Source organism: Nycticebus coucang, chromosome 1, assembly GCF_027406575.1.
Source record: "Nycticebus coucang isolate mNycCou1 chromosome 1, mNycCou1.pri, whole genome shotgun sequence".
Classification (NCBI taxonomy): domain Eukaryota; kingdom Metazoa; phylum Chordata; class Mammalia; order Primates; family Lorisidae; genus Nycticebus; species Nycticebus coucang.
In genome coordinates, this window is record NC_069780.1 from 101691772 (window position 1) to 101715144 (window position 23373).

At 37.7% G+C, this 23373-nt stretch overlaps 1 protein-coding gene across 1 annotated transcript in view; it reads left to right on the plus strand.

The window, feature by feature from the left end:
- The window catches only part of LOC128590837 (uncharacterized), a 52792-nt gene extending 30714 nt beyond the window's left edge, over window positions 1–22078 (plus strand). The window contains 3 exon segments of the mRNA XM_053598288.1: window positions 16978–17076; window positions 18330–18459; window positions 21939–22078. Coding sequence (XP_053454263.1) covers window positions 16978–17076; window positions 18330–18459; window positions 21939–22078 — 369 coding nt within the window.
- Window positions 22079–23373: the final 1295 nt, after the last annotated feature.

Sequence of the window (23373 nt, forward strand, 5' to 3'; positions counted from 1 at the left end):
GCCAAGCCATTCTTGAGGAGTCCACTCTCCTGACCAAACACCTCCCACCAGGCCCCACATTCAACTCTGGGAATCAATTTTCAATATCTAAACAATATCAGATACAGATTTCATTTTTGTGATTATTAATGGTATTAAATAAGTTTACCTGTGCTAGTGAGCATTTGCTTTTTAAAAAAATTATTAATTTTTTTTGAGACAGAGACTCACCCTACTGCCCTGGGTAGAGTGCTGTGATGTCACAGCTCACAGCAACTTCAAACTCTTGGGCTTAAGTGATCCTCCGGCCTCAGCCTCCTGAGTAGCTAGGATTACAGGCACCTGCCACAATATTTGGTTTCTAGAGATGCGGGTCTCACTCTTGTTCAGGCTGGTCTCAGACTCTTGAGCTCAAGGGATCCTCCTTCCATGGCCTCCCAGAATGCTACAATTACAGGCATAAGCCACCAAGCCTGGCCAGCAATTGCATTTTTGATAGTGAATTATTTGACTGTACCCTGTCATTTTTATTGATCTGCAAAAGCTCTTTAAACATCACAGCATAGACTCTTTTATAAGTGTTACACACATTTCTCCTACCTCTTAATTTGTTATTTAACTTTGGCTTTGCTTTCAAAATAAATTTTAAAAATTTCCTTTCTACCCTTTGAAATATCAGCATATTTAATTTCAAAACTGTACTTATTTGCCTGGTTTTAGACGTCAGGTACACAGGATAGCATTAATACACATAATCATGGTGCATTGTTGATACTGGTTCCTTTGAGGCGGTTCCTTGGATTGACTGATAAATTAATTTCCTTTTATCTCCATTGTCCAATCTTATTTCTTCCTCTGCTCATTATGCAACTGCTCTGTTGTATTTGATATCTACACTTTTATCTCTTGTATCTTTTGCATATTCATTTAATTTGCACGCATTGCGTAAGTTGTGCATATCAATCATTTCTTACATTTTCAAACAGCAGTTTTTAGATCTAGCCATGTTGCTGCGATTATTTACAATCGTTGCCCATAACCTGGCAGGGTGCGGGGGGATCTGTTGCTAATTCCAGGTAGATAATGTCAAAATTGAGTTGAATCCTAGAACTCCCAGGTGTTGTGAGAGAATTGGAAAAGCAATGTTGGTGTCACCAAGCATTTGATGTCAGAAGTACTGTCAGTAAAGCTTAACATCGTTCTAGCTTTGAAAATGGAAAAAAAAAAAGAAAAAAGAGGCAAGAGGATCACTTGAGTCCAGGAGTTGGAGGTTGCAGTGAACTATGATTCCACTGCTCTCCAACCTAGGTGACCAAATAAGACCTTATTTCTAAAATATGAAAAAAGAAAAGAAAATGAAAAAATTATGTGTGCAGACACTTAGTATTGTTGTAAAATTATTATTATATATATATGTATATGGTGGCCACCTTGTCTTTTGATTACCTGTTCCATAGCTACAATATAAAATCTCGTCATTCATTGTCACTGGAAAATTTAAATTTTCAATTACTCACTCTCATAAAATTAGAACATCACATCTCTGCAAAGGACATTGTTATTTTTACAAAAAATGTGTATATGTTTTATTCTCCTATACTTTCCTCGGAACCAGTAAATTAAGAGGTTTTTTTGTTTTTACCTTTTAAAATAACTACATTTCTAATTTCTCCATGGCAGCCAGTACATAACTCATTACATTTCTTTCTGTGAGCTGGTCTATCTTGTTTGAGTTGCATTAAGTCATGCCACCACTAGAAAAAAAAAAATCCAACAACCTTGGGTTCCTAGATCTGAAAAATACTGAATTGTGATTCACTGGTTTCCATAAGGAGGTAATGGAATTTCAAGGCTTGCATTTCTCTTCTGCTTCATTCACTGGTGTTTTGCAGACAACCAGCTAAGAGTTTTCATGCTGAGAAATGGAATGCTAAGAAAGATTTATTATTATTTCAGTATTTCATAGGCAAACAACTTTACTGAACTTTGAAAACAGAAATGTCAGAACTGACATATTTTAGACAGACAATTTTCTTCATTAAAGTGGCATTTTAGTTCTTAATCAAATGTAACAAACATACAAAAAGGTAAGTTTTTTGCTTAAAGAATAGCATGTTGTCATTTACAGGGGTGTGCAAATTATTTTCCCTGTGAAGTATTTTTATTGCTTTATTAAATACACATAAGGATCATAAATCCATTAACAATAACTGGGATGTCAGTGCTAAGTAGTTATAAGAAAAACATGAATAATAAAAGTAAATACTGTGTAAGGGAGAACTGTGCTCTTGTGGTTTGGTTGACACTAATAAACCATTTCACCAAGTAGTTAATAGGCAAAAATAGCTTCACTAGTTTATGCTTTTTTCCTTAACTATTTCCCCATTCACCATGGAATAATTTTAATACTAACAAACCTAAAGACAATATTGCTTACCTTTTTTTTTGGCATAAGTCACTTTTTTTGGGAGGTAAATAAAATTAGACCATTACCTGAGGCAGGTAAATCTTGTTTATTCATGTTCATCTGATGGTTAGATATTCAACCACATGTTTTCATAAATATAATTAGCCAGCTATCAACTATTATCATAATTGAAAAGATCAAAAATAAACCCAAACCCATTGCAAATCGTTGTATAATGTACCCAGCAATTCTTACTTTTTAAATGCCTTCTTATGACTGGTGAATATTCACCAGAATAGGTGAGATGCTTTTTTTAATTTATAGTGATTTCAGCACATGTGAATGTTATATGAGCTGGTAAATTCAAATAAGACTTTTACTCTTGAAAATATATATTTTCAACCTGGCCTGTTGAACCAGAAAGTCTGACGGGCCCGGAAGACTACGTGAAGTAACCTAGGTAACCAATGACCAATAGAAAGAACCCATTAATAACCAATAGGAGAAAAGCAACGCTTCCTGGAGGTGCAGAGGCCAATGACAGACTCGCAGTCAATTCAATCTGCGGGAGTATTTGGTGCCCCCCGGGCCTTTGCCTCCTTATCCCTCTCACCCTTCCTCCCTCAGGAGAGGGCCACACTTCCAACTCTCTCGAAAAAGCTCTAAACTTTCTCTTTGTTCTTCCTAAATAAAATCTCTCTGTTACTCTGAAAAAAAAAAATGAGTAAAATATAAGAGAAATGTTCTATTCTTCTTTTTTTACAGTCAATCATTGTTTTAACTTGCTAAAGAAAGTCTTCTTGCCAAATGAACTGTAACTTGTAACTCTAACGACGCGAAGTATTGGGCAGAAAGGGCTTGTGAAGTTTTTCCACCAACATCTGAAAACAAGACCATGATTTTTCTGCATCACTCTCGGCCATGCCCATGTTCATGGCCGTGTAATTCAGGCTTGCTCAGACACATGACAAGCAGACACATGATTGATTTGGGAAAGATTACACAATCAGAGATTATTCAACTAGTTTTGCTAAACCCAGAGAAGAAAGCCTGTTAGCTAGTAACTGCCAATGCCTCCACGAAGCGAGGAGAGAGCTCGTGTAAAAGAAGCAAATGAAGATGAAAGAACAGAAAGATGGAGAGAAATCTGATTCTGACATTGTTTGAGCTTCTGGACCCATCCATGTCTGAAATTAAGGATATCCTCTGGACTTTCCAGCTACTCAAGCCAAAATATTCTCTTTTTCTTAAGCCTGTTTTCTATAGTTTGCGACAAAAAGAATTGCAACTAATACCGTTTACTCACATAATAGCCATGGACAAATTTGAGAAATCTAATTCATTAACCTGTAAGTGGTTTTCCCTGCTGAAAACATTTGCTAATGTTGGGCAAAGTCTATAGTAACTAGATTACTACAGAGATCATTACTTTCAAATAGCTGAAGGTATTCTGCCTTTTTTTTCTTAATAAATCAAGTACTTACAGAACCATATAAATTGGAATGTATTCACTTTTTGCAATCATAATATAATTGTGTGATCTTGATATTTAAATGTCAGCCAGGATTTGAATAGGTTTAGGTAACCTCTGAGAAGCTCCATTTTATTTTTTTCTTCTGTTGCAGTTCAACCATAGTGGCTCCTGATGAACTGAAGGAATGGTTGGCTTCACTTATTCTATAGGCCACCGTTTAATAGGTGTGATATTCCCTAAGGCAGTGGCAAACTGTGTGAGACTGTACATCCATCTGTGTGTGTCTTTCTTTTGTTTTTTTTTTTTTTTTTGTTTGTTTGTTTGTTTTTTAGAGACAGAGTCTCACTTTGTGGCCCTGGGTAGAGTGCCATTGCGTCACAGCTCACAGCAACCTCCAACTCCTGGGCTTAAGCGATTCTCTTGCCTCAGCCTCCTGAGTAGCTGGGACTACAGGCGTCCACCACAACGCCCGGCTATTTTTTGGTTGCAGTTTGTCTGGGGCTGAGTTTGAACCCATCACCCTTGGTATATGGGGCAGGCGCCCTGCCCACTGAGCCACAGGTGCCTCTCTGTGTGTGTCTTTAGATATTTATTTAATTGTACTATTTTTGCTTCCCATCCGTGGATGCTCTTTTACAAATCTATTTAATCTAAGAGGACGAATTTTGTCATTTCTTTTTTTTTTTTTTTGAGACTGAATATCACTCTGTTGTCCCGAGTAGAGTGCCCTGGTGGTCATTCTAGCTCACAGCAACTTCCAACTCCTGGGTTTGAGTGATTTTCTTATTTCAGCCTCCCAAGTAACTGGGACTACAGACATATGCCACCACACAAGGCTAGTTTTCTTTCTTTCTTTTCTTTTTTTTTTTTTTAATTAAAAAAAATTTTTTTTCAGGGTAATGTGAGGGTACAAACAACTAGGCTATAATATTTGCATTTGTTAGGTAGAGTCCCTCTTGTAGTTGTGTCCCATACTAAAAAGGTGTGCCATGTACCCTTACATTGTGCCCATTAAGTGGGAGCTCACAAATCCCTCCTCTCCTCCCCTCTTCACCCACCCTCATTCCCCTTCCCCTCCACTTGAATTGAATTGAGTTCTCCTCCTGTATGGACATACAATGGATCATCTATTGGCTTCATGTCAGTACTGAGTATATTGGATATTTGCTTTTCCATTCTTGTGATACCTTGCTAAGAAGAAGGTGTTTCAACTCCATCAAGGTTAATAAAAAGATGTAAAATCACTATATTTTTATGGCTAAATAGTATTCCATGGTATATATATTTTTAGTAGTGACAGGGGTCTCACTTTTGCTCAGGCTGGTCTCAAAATCCCAGGCTCAAGCAATCCACCTGCCTCAGCGTGCCAGAATGCTAGGATGACAGGTGTGAGCCACTGTGCCTGGCCATTAGCACTTTGTTTTCATGTAGTGGAACTCATACATTTTATTATTTGAAATAGTCCTCATCTAATTAAATATACCCCTTGGATATTTAAATGGTGATGTTCCCAAGCCCTCCCACCCCCCCATCCCCCCAAATGCTAGATGTTTATTCAAGCCCAGTAATGGCAAATAGTTGGCTGGCTGCCTCTTTTTAATGTTTACCCTTATTCTAAACTTGAACATGCATTTTAACCAGCCGCTCTGTGGCCCTTTGGTTTTCTTTTCTTTCCTCCTCACTTTCTTTCTTATTATTTACTTCAGTTTTATTTATTTGTTTGTTTATTTTGCTATCACTCCTTACCGATCTCTACTTCTACGACACTGTGTTTCAAGATGTGTGATCAGGAGCAATTTTTCCTGACAATTAGAGAAGCATGAGCCTTGGAGTTGTGTGAGTCAATGTCCTACTCTACAAATTTTCTATTAATTTATTTAGTATTCTGGGACATTTGCAGTATCACTTGTTTTTAGGTCTCGCCCCTGAGACTCAGAGTTTTGGCAAAAAAATCACTGTTGCCTCTGACTATGAAATAGATTGACAGGCCTGTATCTTTTCTCAGTAACTGTAGTTAAAGTTGGGATTGTATAGGGAGAATGGTTCCATTGCTAGCAATTATGTCCAGACAACCTCTTCTGTATTGTTTCAAGAGGTATGAGGTAGGGTAACAACCTCCTCTTCTAAAGGTATGTTTATTTGGCTGGCAATCAGAGTGAGGCTTTTTCTCAATTTTTTTCTTCTTTTGCTGACAACTCAGAGTTTAAACCATTACACAGCTGCCAAAGAATGAATGTTTACTAGATTTCTACATGTAAATGTGAAAAGAAAAGACTGTCCATTGAAGGAACACATACCAGGCATTGCAAGGTGTTAAGTATGGTACTAAAAAATATTATTGTTTATTCCTAGCTTGGAAAGTAGGTTCACTCTAGATGATAGTGCACACACTGTAAATAGAATTCTTTCTTCTCAACACCATGGCCCAAGGCTTAGTGTGCTGTCTCTCCAGTGACAATCTCCAAACGTCACGTAGAGACAAATCCTTCTCATTTCTTACTTAGCTGTACCCTGGCATTACCAGCATCTGAGCCTCAAACAAAATATTTCATTTCTACTATTTTTTCTACTGAAATAGGTTTCTTAAAAATAATGATTTATATATACATATGTATTTTTATTTACATAACCTTCCTTAGATTTCTCAGTATCTGAATGATTTATTGATTAATAGTTTAAATCTCTCTATACCAAGAGATAATTTCCCCATAAATATTCAGTTGTTCAGATAACCCTGTTTCCTGTCAAAATTGGTTCTGATGTAGTATAAAAGCACAGAGTTCTTTTTTCTCCATCTTCTATTTTTGTAATGTAAAATGCAACGTTTACTGAAAAATTGGCCCAGGCTAACTGTCCCTGATATAACTGATAAGGTCAAATAGTAATGAAAAATATATTTAACCTGAGCCATTCATCAGTAAGATTCACATGTTATTTTTATAAATATTTGCAAGTAACTGATCATATGCAGTAACTGATGCTCACTTTTGACCAGGCTCTCTGACTGACATATATTATCTAATATCCTATCCAGAGTTAGTCATTCTCATGTAATATCTCTGTTCTCACTTTAATAAGGCTTTACTTCTTCTCATTTTATGTACAAATAGCAGTGTAACAAGAGATTTATAATCCCAAGTAATATTTAAACAAAATATTTTAACAGCTTAAGGATAGCTTGTGTAAAGTAGATCTTCAAAACTAATGATATGAAAACTAAAATTGCAAAGTTTATTAACTTTCCATTATCCCTAAGTGTTTGGAAAACATCATATAACTTTAATATTGAGATCAGAAAAAGATATATGGATTACTTAGTGAAGAAATAACTCAATCTGCCCATGCTTGAATTCTGGCTTTCCTATTCTTCCCTGCATAAGCTTGAATCATTTATTTGTACATTCCAAAGTTCAAATAGTTAAAATAGTGACAGAATGTGAAAAGTCATTTCTAAATATCAGAAATTAATTTTTGTGAATAAAAGATAAAGTGAGCAAAAACCTGCTTAGAATATTACCATTGTGTCCTGTAAGAATTTAGTAAATTTCAGCTGAAAGTTTCAACAATTGTAGCATAGTTCATGCTATTGTACATGTGGTTGGTTTCTGAGCCTCTCATTACACATTTTTGTAATCTTGAATATCATCTCATGGTTTGCACAAGCCTCATTAATTTTCTTCCTTTCCTTTCTTCTTCCCTTTCTTCATTTTATATAATTTCTATTTCTTAATTTTTAAGGTCACTCTCTGACTATTCAATTACAGATTTTCTATTGTTTGGTATGGTGTTCCTGAAATTTTATGTTTTTTCATTTTTTTATGAACATGTGCAATTTTTCATTCTTGATTATAGTTAAAATTACTGTTTAATAACACTTACCCCATATCTGGGCAACTTTGGTGTTAGCTGACATTGATTTGTCTTTACTCTTAGTAGAGGCCTGTGTGTTCTTCCTGTTTCTATGATTTTGACTTTGATCACTGAGGTATTGTAAATAATGTATTTTACAGGGCACACTAGTGTGCTTATTTATTTGGAGCACGTTGAAGTTTTGTTTGTTTTTCAGAAGTTTTATTTAATTCAAACTATAAGTATTATCCTCCTCTCTGATGGGCAGTAGCTGAAATTTCCTTCTTCTTTTCTTTCTTTCTTTCTTTTTTTTTTTTTTGTTTACTGAGACAGAAACTCACTCTGTTGTAGAGTACTGTGGTATCATAGGTCACAGCAACCTCAACCCCTGGCCCCAGGTGATCCTCCTGCCTCAGCCTCCCCAGTAGCTGGGACTACACCACTATTTCCCATTAGTTTCCTAGTAGAGATGAAATCTTGTTTTTGTCTTGGGCAGGACTCAAATGCCTGAGCTCGAGTGATCCACCAGCTTCGGCCTCCTTGAGTATTAGGATTACAGGCATGAGCTGCTGTGCCGGGCCTGAAATCTCTTTTCAATTTATGTATGTTTAGCCATGTGGATTGCAGCCTGGCAGGGGTCAGCCAGATATTTGGGCAGAATTTTTAATTCCTTTTGTGTGGCATGCTCCATTCTGGAATGCCTTATTTCTTCCTAGCTGCTCTGGTAATCTATAACTGTAACTTCTGATTCTTTTTTTTTTTTTTTTTTTTGAGACAGATCTCAAAAAGGTAAAGGGTAAATATCTGTGGTGTCATAGCTCACAGCAAACTCAAACTTCTGGGATCCAGCAATCCTCTTGCATCAGCCTCCCAAGTAGCTGAGACTAGAGGCGCCCATCACCATACTCAGCTAGTTTTTTTATTTTTATTTTTTAGAGACAGGTTTCTCTCTTGCTTAGGCTTTGAACATCTGAATCCAAGCAATCCACCTGCCTTGGCCTCCCAGAGCACTAGAATTGCAGGCGTGAGCCACTGCACCCAGCCATGTAACTTCTGCTTGTTAAAGACAGAGAAACAGTGAGATTGTAGATAGATATTAGTTGTCCCCACTAGTACTGACTGCAAAAAACTAGGAATGTGAAAAAATCATTCTGTGTCTTCTCCTTCTCCCAGGTATCTAACTTCAGCCTGCTTTAACTTGCTTTTTAACATTGTAGTTTTGTTGTGGTTGGCAGTAACTATTTTCTGTTGGGTGTCTTGTTGACCCCAACCTGAGACAGAGCTGAGGAAAGAATTAAACTTACACCAAACTTAGTGCATAAAACAGGAAGCCTGGATGGGCATACCCTATTCCATGTGCCTGGTGGCAGCATGAGAACAATGCAGCACCTGTCCTGCTTCCCGGAGTCTTTTTATTGGGTACATAACAGAGTATCCGTGCAGGAATGCACAGTAGTCAGTAGTCAAGGCTAAGAATTAGAGAGGCAGAGTACAGCCCCCAGGAAGGTTGGGTAAAGGGTAACAGGGACGTAGGGTGGTGGAACATCTGAAGAGGCCAGATAACAGTGCAATGAGAAGAGAGAGGAGGGGAGAGCAAGTCTCATTTCCTCAGAAAGACATCTCAGCTTCTCTAGCCTGAGCTACTAGTTGATGGTCTCAGCCGCCTGCACTGCTTATTTCCCTGTGCAGGGATAGTCACGTAGACATTCCTCTGACTGGGCACCTTCAGATTCCTTTCTTCTTAGGAGTGCAGGTGGGCTCCCGTGGGCTTCATCCTGGCCTTTGAAGAGCCTGTGAGGTCTCTGCCTAATTCCACAGTTTTCTGTTCGGAGTTATGTATTAACAGTGGGAGAGTCTATGTTGTTCTGTGAGTACTGGAAACAGAAAAGCAATTTATTTTTATATTTTGACATTTAAATGGTTATGCTTATTAATTATAATATGTGACAGGTAGATTCTTTAGGATTTCTAATTATATAATTATTAATTTCCAAATTATGACTCCCTTCTTCCTCTGTCCCTGACTTCCATCACTCCTTCCCTCCTTTCTATATTCCTTCTCTTTTCTTTCTTTCCTTCATTTTAACTTGTTATCTTGTTTTATTATATTTATCATATTCTTCAGAACAGGGGTTGACAAACTATGACCTACAGGTCAAATATGGTCCACTTTTTGTAAATAAAGTTTTACTAAGACATAAAAATGCTCATTCATTTGTGTATTGTTTCTCAACTGTAATGGCCAAGTTGAGTGGTTGTGGCAAAGACTATGGCAGGCAGAGCCAAATGTTTGCTCTTTGGACTTTTATTTAAAAAGTTTGCCAAACTCTGCTTTAGTACAGTGTTGAATAGAAGTTGCATTAGTGGGCAACTCTATCTAGATATCAGAGGTAAAGCTTTTTAAGGAATCACTTCTTATGTTATTTTTCTCTGAGTTTTCTCTACACACACTTAATCTTTAGACACTCTCCTCTATTTCTTGTTTCCTAGGAGACTCTATCAATGAATATGTGTTGCATCTGTTTCAACTGCACTTGGAGACTCTGTTGAGGCTACTATATGATATTTCTCCTTGTACTTGTTAATGTAATGTCACAGGACAGATCCCTTAGGATATAGGTTTTGAGATAAAGATTTGCATGCAGAGTATTTATAAGTGCATATTCTCAGAATCAAAACCTGTGAAGAAGTGAACAAAACAGGATCGGGCAGTGGGAGAATCTGAGCTGTTATACAATGAAAACAAAATTTTAGACATACCATGGGGAGCTGTGGCCTTACAGCACTTATTCTGAAAGGGACATAGGATTCAGAAAGCTCCTCAAGGAGACATGCTCTCCCTGAGGCATGGTGCTCTTGCATGATGCTGGGGCAGCTGTGGCGTAGGGGCATAGGTGGGGCAGGCCATGAGCAGTGAGTGGTGCACAAGATACCTGTGTGGGATGGTGTCAGTTTGTGGCATGAAGTCTACCCAGATCTGAAGGCTGTGGCTGCACTGGATTTGGTTTTGCCCAGGGCCTTGCAGACAGTGGTGTTGGCAGGGATCCTGCTGCCCCAGCAGGGGCAGGTGGGTACCAAGAGCACAGTGCACACTCCACCTGTGCCCTGTGGGAAGTCCAGCTGAGTGAGGTCACCCAGGCCACAGCACCATACATGGGGCCCACAGTCTCCTGTTCTGCCCAGGGCCACGTGTCCACAGGGTGCATGGGACCACCAGGATTCCATGCTTCCTCCCTGTTTGGCAAGGGTGAAGGTGAGGGAACAGTTGCAGATCTCACCTTTGGGGGGAAAGTAGCATTCCGGGACTGGGCTGATACAATGGCGCCAGGCCCAGGACTCACAAGCCAGCGTTCTTGTCTCTGGAGCTAGGCAGCGGCACGGCCTCTGGTCAGGCGTCTGTAGCAGTCCTGAGACATGCCGGAGTAGGAGGGCCCTCCCAGTGTTCCAACTGCAGCATCCTCAGGGCAAGTGTGGAGCCCCAAGCTCTCTCTTACATCGCTTTCTCACATGTGGGCACCTTCCCTAATTGCTTCTGGTTCTGCCCAGTCACTCATGTCATCTCTGTCTTCTTCACTTCACTCCTGCCTTCTCTCCACAGATCCCCAAGGCTCTTACTCAGAAGATAGATCCAAGGGTGTATATACCATCTATTCCCCATTTTTAATTGTCCTTGAGAGGACACCATTGTGCAGCCTGCTTTTAGACTGACATCTTGCCCACCCTGTCATAAATATGCATTTTAATAGTAAATTTTTCAAAGAAAACTATGAATTACTACCATAAATATACAAACAATATATTGTGCTATAGATAAAAGTTAATTGTGGAAGCAAAGTTACCACATTTAATTTCAGGTGCCAATGCCCACAGAATGCTTTTAGCCTCAGGCCGTCATTCTCTGTGTTCATGTCCCTTACTAGAGTATTTATTGTTTTCTTATTAATTTTTTGCTCTCTCCCAAAATATTAATCTAAAATTTCTCATTTGGGGTGGGTGTGGTGGCTTATGCCTATAATCCCAGAACTTTGGGAGGCTGAGGCAGGAGGATCCCTTGAGCTCAGGAGTTCGAGACCAGCCTGAGCAAGAGCGAGACCCTGTCTCTATGAAAAACTAGGCCTCATCATGGTGGGTGCCGGTCACAGCTACTCGAGAGGCTGCAGCAGGAGAATAGCTTGAGCCCACAGGTTTGAGGTTTGAGGTTGCTGTGAGCTATGATGCTGCCATGGTATTCTACCCAGGAGACAAAGTGAGAGTCTGTCTCCAAAAAAAAAAGTCTCATTTTTCTTTAAAATACATTCTCACCACCTGGAACAATTCTAAGAAGTTGATTGATTCATAAACAGAAAAATAAAAAGAAGGAACTTTTTTATTGTGTAATTAACTTTTCTTTTGTGTCTGGATTATGATGCCATGTACCATTTTTTTTAAACATATTTGAGTAGAACATATTCAAATTGTGGGAAACATTTATCCAGAGTATTTGATAAAATATGTACTTAGCTCCCTGTGTCAAGTGAATTATAATTTTCCAGAAAAACATTTTATATTTCGGTTAAGTTTGCTTTTCTTGAGCATTATAAAAATATGAAATTTATTCATCTATTTCTTAATTTACCACATGATTTCTAGTTAATATTGGATTATATATTCATGACAACATTGCCTCTATTTAAATATTTTAAAACTCTAAGTTATTATTGCATTATTGCTTTCTGTGAGAAGAGTAAAACGTTGTGAGCCTTAAAGCCATGACCCACAGAAACACAAATGCAAAGCAATATTTGGATAAATATCAAAATATGGAGCCTGGCCTTTAGTAACTATTAAGTGAATATTGGCTAAGTAAAAGAAAAAATTGTATTTGCTAAACATAACTATTTTTCAAGGCAAAGTTCATTGAATATTGCTAATCTTGGCACCTTGAGGCATCATTTTATAAGTTTTGTAAAACACATATTATTCTAATTTAATATTTTGCATTAAAGCCTACTTATACTTACCACTTTAAAACGACTAGGTTTATGGGCAGCGCCTGTAGCTCAAGGAGTAGGGTGCTGGCCTGTATACTAGAGGTGGCAAGTTCAAACCCAGCCCCAGCCAAAAACTGCAAAAAAATAAAATAAAACATAAAACAATTAGGTTTATTAGGATACCAGGAAATAGTGAGGACAATGAGGGTAATCTGTGCATATAAAAGTAATTATATTTGTTTAGATACAGACTATTTTATTTTATTTGTTTAATTACAGAATATTTAAGAGGGGTTTTTCTAAGGTGAAATATTATAGGGACCTCCAAAGATAGCATTTATTTCAGAGTTTAAAGCAAGGTAGCTTTTGATTGCATGACTTCATGATAACATTTCAGAATACTTTAAGAAAGAAGTCCTACATTTTGTAAATTTCTTCCATCTGAATTGTTCTGCCAACATCTTAAGATCCTCCTGTATCTGGAGGCAATAATAACTTCCAAACAAAGAGCTGTTTGGATAACTTGCTTGTAATGTGGCAGATCCAAATTGAATAACGGAAGGAAACCCTTGACAGCAGACTCCGGAGAGCATCGTTTCTCCATAATAAATGTCATAATTTCATAAAAGGAATATGATGGAGGAAAACACCTTTACCTGCTAGTGTGTGAGAGTCCTTTAGAAAGATTGGCACCTCATTAAGAAGGCTTGGTCCGCCTCTGACAGATCTTTCAAAGTGAGTTGTCTCTTATCCCCGAATGTATTTTATTATCACTCTCCCACCCATTTACATAAAACTGAACCAACTGTCAAAGGAGGCGGCATGTTGAAATGAAAGTTACAACAACTTGGAATTTGCGTATAGCCACTTACTCATGAAATTATTAAGTCTCACTTTAATTAGTAGGTTTGTTCTTAGAATCATGGGAGATGAAGTCTGAATTATAGCTAGTATATGCCTGTGTGTGCATATTATAACTGACAAATAAACAGGATCTCCTTGACCATCACTCCTCAAAGCATAAGGCAAAGTGGAGGGCCTATTTTAGGCTAACCAACTAGGCACAGATGTAACCAGAATAACTAACTGACATAGGTATTTACAGTTTTGACACTTTCATAAGCATCAAAATTATTTAAAGAATTTGAAGGCTGAGTGCAGTGGCTCATGCCTGTAATCTGGGTGTTTTGGGAGGATAGGAGGGGAGGATCATTGGAGGCCAGGCACTTGAGATCAGCTTGGGCAATGTAGCAAGTCCTCATGTCTAAAAAATAAGAATAATTAGCCAGGTATGGTGGCACACACCTGTAGCCCCAGCTACTCAGGAGGCTGAGGTGGGAGAATCATGTGATCCCAGGAGTTTGAGGCTGCAGTGAGCTATGATGACATCAGTACATTCCAGTCAGGGCAACAGAGCAAGACCCTGCCTCAAAAAGAAAAAGCAAAGAATTTTCAGAAAATTCAGTTATTTAGATGTCGCCACAGATACCCAGAAAAGTTCCTGAGAAAATAGTAGTGATCAAGCAAATGACAACAAACCCTCTTATTGATTTGATGGAGAGTTTACAACACTGAATTCTTTCATTAGTATTTCGGATGTGCTAAACACTGAGCTTGAACTCAGCTCAAAAAGCTTAAAAAGAACACACTACAATTATCCCTGTTTTCTTCATATAATGAAAGAGCATCTCACGCCAAGTATCTTTTTCACATTCACACAGGTATTAAATAGTTGAGGCAAGCAGGCTCCGGGGCCTGAGGACATAATGAGTCTGTTATACTCTCGATTAGGCAGCAGACAATTATATGAAGAATTTGTTAAGAATACATACTCAAAGGTGCAGCAGCCCATATAGCCTATGGCTAGGAGGATAAGAAACACTTGTATAGCTCAATAATGGAACACCTTGGTGGAAAGGGCATGGAGAGGGATTTAGCTCTCCTAACAAGCATGAGAGCTCGCGAGACCAGAGCATTGGTGAATTGGCAGTTTCTACACCTGTGGGGTTGAGAGGCACGAGATCAGCTCTACATTAGGCTGGAGGAACGGGCAGTCGGGAGTGAGCCCATGCTATATTGGACCTGTTTACTCCGACTCTGCCCCTTCTCCTGCTTGTAGAATGCCAGCACTGTCTCTCTGCTGAAGATTGCTAAGTTCTGGTCTTCTAACTTCTAAGACTGCTTTACTCCCTCAAAGACTATCTCTCTCTCCCTTCTGCTAAAGCAAATAGCCCTTAGGCATCTAAGAGCAATTGTTCCTGAGTGAGGTAACAGCATAGCGGTCAGCATCCAGAAACTAGATAAGCCAGGGCCAGAGACCAACCAGTACCGACCCCTAACAGTGGCAACGAGACAAAGGGACAGGATTGCTTAGCTGTACGTCCAGTCTGTATTTCTCCTTAGTGAAACGTGTAAACTGCTTTCACCCCATTGACCCTCCAAGACACATCTACTCTATAAAGCTGCTGCAGAAAATTCTCCCTTCTTTTTCCCCCTAGCTATATTTGGGGGGTTTCACTCATGTTGTGTTCTAGGTTTTCATTGCTTGTTTACACATCTGTATTTTTCCTCTTTGTATATAATTAGCCTCAGTTGATAATCATCTCAGTTGATGATTTTGGCAACTTTACCAAAATATTTCTTTGTTGTAGCTCTACCTCCCTCTTAGATTGCTTCACAGGCCCTACGCTTGCTGCATCATTGGGTCAGTAGTTATTAGCAAAAGTTATTACCACAAATCACTCAACCCAGTGGATTATGTTAAAGTCTTCATCTTATTTGGTATTTTAGTAGCATTACTTGATCTCATTTTCTTCAAGCACTATCTTGCACAGATTTCTTAAATAGCGCTCCCTACGTCATAGATTAATATTTGTGATTTCCAGATGTCTGCAACCACTTGCCTACTGAGAAACCCGTCCTAGAGGCCTTAGCCTCGGTGTCCAGTCTCATTATTATCCACTTGCACTCTCTTCACAGTGGCCACCCCTAACATCCTCAATTACAAGCCTTCAAGTTCCTTACTGCCCACATTCTACACCACTTCTAACCAAAAGATTAGTTTACTACAACTTAGGGGCACTTTTTTGATTCTCTTATTTTTGTCTTCACTCTGAGTGACTGGTTCATAATACTATGTATTTGCTCAATACAAATTCATTGAAAAAGTAAATAATTAAATGAACAATTTATTATTGAGTGAATTTGTTTTGAGTTTATGCGAAATAATGGTGTTAATGTTGCAAAGAAAGATATGAGTCTTTCATTTGATTAGTTGCAGGAAATTCAAGTAAGCACAGCAGAATATATTCTTAAAGTCTCAAAGCTGCAAGTACAATATTTTGGGGCTGGAAGGTGAAAGAAACTCATCATCTGTATTACCAGAGACAGATACATTGGGAAGTAACATGCGCTGGAGTTTATTAGTAAATATATCATTTCTAGTTTCTTTTGAGAGAAAGAAAAAAACCCTGCACATGTAATTACAAAACAACTCATTTTTCTTCTTGAAGGAATAGGGAGAAATTCCTGAGATGTACTACTTTAAATTGAATATAGAAAAATAAAGGAGAAATAAAAGATTTTTCCCTCAGTTTAATATTTTAATCTTTGATAGAGGATGGCATTGAGATTGGTATTTGCAGCCTTTTGTAAGCATCAAAATTATTTAAAGCATTTTCAGGCTGAGTGCGGTGGCTCATGCCTGTGATCTGGGCACTTTGGGAGGACAGGACAGGAGGATCACTTGAGGCCAGGCATTTGAGGTCAGCCTGGGCAACATAGCAAGAACCCATATCTAAAAAAATAGGAGGATCTCCTTGTCCATTAAAATCAGTCATTAAGCATTTTAGCCAAAATATTTCGTTTCACTGCCTCTGCATCTATTGAGCATCTATGGGCTATGTAGTTTAATTGCTTATGGCTTCCTGCCAGCTTTCCCCAACCTCGCTTGAGTCAGAGACTTTTCAGTGCCTACAGTCCCTCTGGGGATACAATAGGTCATTAGGATGAATTTTTACTTTCTAAAGATATCCATTAATTGAATTCTGCACAAATACATGCCAGCCAGGTGTGTTCTTTTCCCTCCTCCTCCTCTTCTTCTTCTCTCTGTCTTTTTTTCCGAACAATACAACAGTTGAGAGAAGAATTTGTTAAAATACCTACTTGATGCTTGCTGGAAAATCCCTATCATAAGTCTATGAAGTTTATATTTTATATTCCTTCTTCTACCACGTGCTTCTGAATTCGTAATCATATAGAATTTTAAGAGTCTTTAAATATTACCTTTCTCCTTTCAGCAAATGATAAAATCAGCATTTCGGTTTCCCATCAGCTCTCAGAACTCTTCTCCTCCTCCGTGGGATGGTGATGAGATGCTGATGCCTCTGAACACAGGGGTAAAATGGGTCTCACATCTTTCCCTACGTTATTAGAAAATCTTATAAAATGATTTTGGATTGCTAAACTTCTTGCTTGGATATAAGAAAATGCATAGATAATTTTATAAAAAGATCTTTTAAGTATAATTTATTCATTTATTATGATTTGTAAAGTCCTCATTCTGAGCAAGTCACTGTGCGTTTTGCAGGACACCCTGTGAGGTGATAAGTGATGCGTCTCCTACCCCTGTGGAGCTCATTGTCTAATGCGAGACAGGTATTTACTGAAGAATCATATCGTTAACTACGATTAGAATGAAGATGAATGTAATAAAGCAGAGATGCAGAGTTTTATAAGGACTTAAGCATTGGTGCTGCACACATTTATTGTGGGTCTTCTGTGTGGTAAGCACATCTATGAAGTCAGACAATTAAGTTTGTGAACTCATCCTAGAAAAAAGTGCCACGGGTCTCATTCCTGACTATCCCTACGGTCATCTTCAAAGTCCTCCCCTGGGAAGCTGTGCAAAAAGGCCAGGGCCAACTCCACCCCTCAAAGCAATTTCGGAACTCTTTTTCAGGAATGGCCATCAAAGCTGTTGTCATATGTGATCTGACAATTAAGTTCACAAACTCATCTAGGAAAATTGCTTTGAGGCTGGATGTGGTGGCTCAATGCCTGTAATCCAAGCACTTTGGGAGGATGAGGTGGGTAGATTTCTTGAGGTCAGGAATTTGAGACCAAACCTGAGCAAGAGTGAGACCCCCATCTCTACTAAAAATAGAAGAACTAGTGGGCATTGTGGCAGGTACCTGTAGTCCCACCTCCTTGCGAGACTGAGGCAGGAAGATCACTTGAGCCCAAATGTTTGAGGTTGCTGTGAGCTACAATGCCACAGCCCTCTACCCAGGGGACAGAATGAGACTGTCTAAAAAAAAAAGAAAAATAGTAGAAAGAAAGAGGAGAAAAATGCTTTGAAGGGTGGAGTAGGTGTTGGCGTAGGTGCGCAGCTTCCCAAGGAGAGAACTTCAAAGATGACCACAGTCATATTGAGCAATAAGGTCGGTAGCACTTTTTCTAGGATGAGTTTGGGAACTTAATTGTCAAACCTGATGTGCTATATCTGCAGACTGGAAGCAAAAATGACAGTCTCCTCTATTAAAGGGCCATAGTCCAGTCAGGTCATAAATGGCTTCCGTTCTCCTATTGCAGGAGACAGATTGTATAACCTACTGAAATCACTCTTTTATTGTCCATTTTTCCTTTCAAGTTGCAGAATTATCAGTCTAAAATCGAAGCCAGTGTTTGTTGTTGTCCTGAACTATCTTCGTGGTTTTATTGCTCCAACTCAAAGCCAGATTTAACCAATAATAAGCAACAGCACATAAATATAACACCAAGTAAGCCTTTCCTTTCCTTTTTACTTTTCTTATATGGCCCTTCACTCTTTTTCTTTTAGAAGAAAAAAATTGATTGATAAAAATGTCCAATGTAATCCAACTAAATTTCACACTCAGCAGAAACACAAAGATGGCAAATGATAGATATTGAAATGTTTTATTTTAGAGCTTGCTAAAAAACCAGATGTCCAATGAAATTTTTTTAATATTAAGAATTAAAACTCACTTCTTTATCATCTAGATGAATATTTCATATTGAGAATGACTAGAGTACTTGAGAAAATAACATTTTCATTTGATAGGCAGCTTCATTCAAGAGCTACAGATTTTTATTTTAAAAGAAAAATAAAAAAACTAAAAATGCTGCCTTATAGCAGAATGAAAGAGATTTTCAAGGCTCAGGCCATTGACAGTTGTGGAAGCATTAGCCACAGATGGGCATTATTGACACGACTTCATTTGATAAACTGCTAGGCACTGCTATGTTGGAAGTGCCATCAGACCCCATGCATTAAACACAAATAAACTGATTTCCATGGCACCACAGTGAAATATGTCAGGCATAAAGGTGGAGAAGTCACTGTTTACTAACAGTTTAAGAGCCTTGCTCACGTAGGAGATAATGGGCTGCTGATGAGATTTAACCAGGTCATAGGTTATGTGAACTGAACTTTACAAGAAATCAGTGTGTTGGAGGCAGGTTAAACCATTTTCAGCTATGTGCAACATGATGGCCTGATTTGTAACCCATTAGCAGACCATATAAATCATATTCTTTAGTCAAGGATAAAAAAATGAGTGTTCTTCAGATGATCTGTACTTCTTGTCTCAGGAATGAAAAAGCCACCATAGCTTGTGGTGTTGGAATATTTAATTCAATTCTCTAAGAGGCAGTATTAAAAATTTCTCCAATGACATATTTACAAATAGAGTACATTGGTATTTCAACCCAGGTTCTACAAAACAAGAGATAACAGCATGGGGGCTTCCATTCGGATTCCCACCCACCCCCACCGCAATAAGAGGTTCTCTTCCCTCTCTCTGCTCACCCTATTTTTGCTTATCATGCTTATCATTCTTTCCCCTGTCAATAAACTCTTTCCTATTGCTTAGAAAAGAATAGCAATTTAATAAGAATTTCATCACCAAAGTATGTGTGACGGTGTGCATATTGAAAGCATCGATTGACACATGGACCTCAAACTACCGACATAATATGATACTTTACGTTGTTTATTAAGGGAATATTATTTTTGAAGCTAAATTGTATAATTTTTTAAATCAAGGACATATGTTAAATTTATGACATCCTAGAAGATCTTTAACTGTCTATAAAGCTCTGTGTTCAAACAGTGTCTCTAAAGATAGTACTGGCCCGGTGCAGTGGCTCACTCCTGTAATCCTAGCTCTCTGGGAGGCCAAGGTGGGAGGATTGCTTCAGCTCAGGAATTTGAGACCAGTCTGAGCAAGAGTGAGACCCCTGTTTTTACTAAAAAAGTTGAAAAACTAGCCAGGCATGGTGGTGGATGCCTGTAGTCCCAGCTACTCGGGAGGCTGAGGCAAGAGGATCAAGGATCTCTTGAGCCTAGGAGTTTGAGGTTGCTGTGTGCTGTGATGCCACTGCACTCTACCCACGATGAAAGAGTGAAACTGTGTCTCAAACGAACAAACAAACAGACAAAACCAATAGGTAAAGATAATAGCAGTATAGAGTTTAGAATGCATTTTAGGATCTTTATAGTAGTTCTTCATAATAATATAAGGAAGAAAAATATATAAATAAATTGCCTTATTAAATTTAGTATATAAGTAAATGGGTTATATTTAATAAATTTTATTCTTATTCTGACATTTGTGAGTCCATCGTAAAGTATAGGAAATCCTCTTCATCTAATTGCAAGTACCTATATAAAATGAAAAAGTCTGGCAATTATTTAGTACCTTATGGCTTTCTGTGTATATGAACTTGAACTCAGTTTGCTCACAAATCACTGGTCAAACAAATAATCTAGTCTCTAAATCAAAGCCACCTACAGATTTAAGAAATTGGGATGATATAATGACTGTCATATTTTAAAACAATATTTTGACAAACAAGGATCCCAACCACCAATATTTCAAATGAGTGTGAGCCAGCATTACCAAAAGTTCAGCTTAGAGTGAGCAGTGTATAAGAAGCTGTAAATTCTGCAGAGAAATAAAGGCTGTCGTAAAGCATAATCAAAAGAAGTCAACCTTTAAAAGTAATATATTAAAAAATTGTGAGACCAAAATAATAGAGGTTTTCCAAATTATTTCTTTAGAGACATACAAGCATTATTTTTCAAAATCAGGTTTTTTGAAGTCAGATAATGGAGTATATGTGTCAAAGTTTTTAACTTTATAATATTTGATTAAAATAAATTTGTTATAAACACATTTGAATTTGACATTCCTATGTAAACAAATCACTTGAGAGAAATTCAGGAATATGAATGAAAAAAGACAATAATTAGAGCAAATAGCACTTAATAATTTCACAAACCCTGTAAATTTTGCACACATGTCACACATATTATTATTAACCTTGGTATAATATTCATCTTGTTTTGACAAATCCCCCTTTTTTCTTATTCCAGGAAAAGAAATCTTAAAGATGCTTGTTTTGTTTCAATAAGGTAAGCGCAATTGTTCTGAATTAAATGTTAAAGCACACTTGATGGTGCCATATCTGTGGTTTTGTGACATCTTTTTGCTACACTTTTTTGAGATAGTAGTTACTTATTTCTGATTCAAAATTGAATCTTTAATGTTTATAGGGAAAGTAATCAAAAATGGTATTGTCAACATTTGTTTTCACTCTACACATTTTTATCAACTGCCTATTACATGCAGCTCTATTTGCTATCACTATGGTGATCTTTCTCCTACTGTAATATAAACTATTAGACTCATTTGTCTTTTTTTCCCAAATCATATTACTCCATGTATGTGTTATGGAAGACATTTGGACAAATATGCAAGAATTGCTCCTCTGATGTTTATAGGATATTGGATTTGGGTCAGGGAAAAATTTGTGTTTAATATCATATAAATAAAAGTTTTAAAAGATTTGGAGTTAGAAGACTCACTGATTTAGACAGACCCAAAATATAGATAGGGTAAGTCTGCAGGACAGACTCTGGGAAGTGAACACTTAGAGTTAAGCGGACAGAAGTTTTGTTGGAATCATCACCTGGTATAAGACTTCAGGCAAAAGCTGTTCAATGGGAGCATTGTTGTGTTCTTCAGGGGAAAAGTGTCTTCTTTGTGAACCAGGCTCTTTGTCCCCAAAGAGTTTAAAATTATTGGTGTGGAGATCCAAAATCATCTCATGGATCATTGGTAGCAAGTTGGGCCACCCCTGTTGACCCTCTTGGTTCTCTAATCCACATATTCCTCACACTGGGCACATGATACTGTATCAAAGTCTCTGTTTTAATATGCTTATTATTTCCTAGAGGATCGTGTCTTGTCTTCTGGAATCACCTCTGAGCTGGCCTGCATCGCCATTCTCATTGCTTGTCAGACTGGCAGCTTCTTGGTGATGGTGTATGTGATAGGCACGGTGGGTCTCATGGCCCTGGGCCCGTCACTATAACTGCATTGCTGTAGAGGTACAGCTTGGTAGCAAATTCTTTTTGAAGGGGATCTGAAGTGATGCATCCCTGCATTCACATTTAGTAGCCTGTTTTATTTACTATTTCTCTCCTTTTTTCCTCCAAAAGATGTGAGCCCAGCCATGATATATGATAAAATACATTAATAAAATTGGCATGTAAGTTTTAAAATGACTTGGAAGGAACGAAATAAGATGTCAGTTTGTTCACTATAAGGACAAGCATATTTCTGTAATTGAGGATTAAATATGGCCCTGAGTCTCCTGACAGCTGGATAAAATTAGTAATGACCTGGACCCCGTACTTCCAATCCAGCAAGAGGGCAAGTAACAATTTCTCAAGGATGGCCACGTTTTGGCGCTACATTTTAAAATGTATATGTCAGACATTACCATATAAAGAGGAAATCTATTAATAGAAATATTTGACAATAAAAATGGTTGTAGTAGGAAAATTGTCACAATCTCAGTTAAAAGCCAGTTACATAATTGTGATATAATTAGTACTAAGGAAAATGAAAGAAATAAATCTCTGGGCCCAAGTGTTTTCACTAGATAATTCTATCAAACATTGAGAGAATTGACACCCACCGTACTTTTACAGAAAACAGAAGAGAACTCATCCCTATTCATTTCATGAAGCTAAAATCATTGATACGCTAACATCAAAACTACATAATGACTACCAAAAAACATTAAAATCAATATTGCCCATAAATATAGATTCAAAAGTCCTTAAGAGAATATTATCAAAAATAATTCAGAAGTATATAAAAATAATGGCTGTGGGGTTTATTTTAGGGATTCAAAGTTATTCAATATTCTAAGATTAAACATTGTAATTCACCATATTAATAAACTAAAAAAAAATCATATGATCATATTACCTGATACAGAAAAAGCATTTGATGAAATTCAACTAGTCATAATTTTTAAACACACACACACACACACACAAAAGGAAGCGTATGGTACCACCTCAACTTGATAAAGTGCACCTACAAAAATAAACCCACAGCAAATATTATCCTTTATCATGAAAGACCGAATGCTTTCTCCCAAAGATGAAGGACAAAAAATGATGCTTGCTCTCACCAATCCTTTTCAATGTAGTGCTGAAATTTCTAGCCAATTCAATAAATCAAGAAATGGAATTAAAAGACTTATATAGATCTAAAGAGCAGAAATAAAACTATGTATTGTATGACTATACCACAGCACTCAACCACAAGGCAACAGAGTCCTCAAGAAAAAGAAAGAAAGGAATACTTAGATAT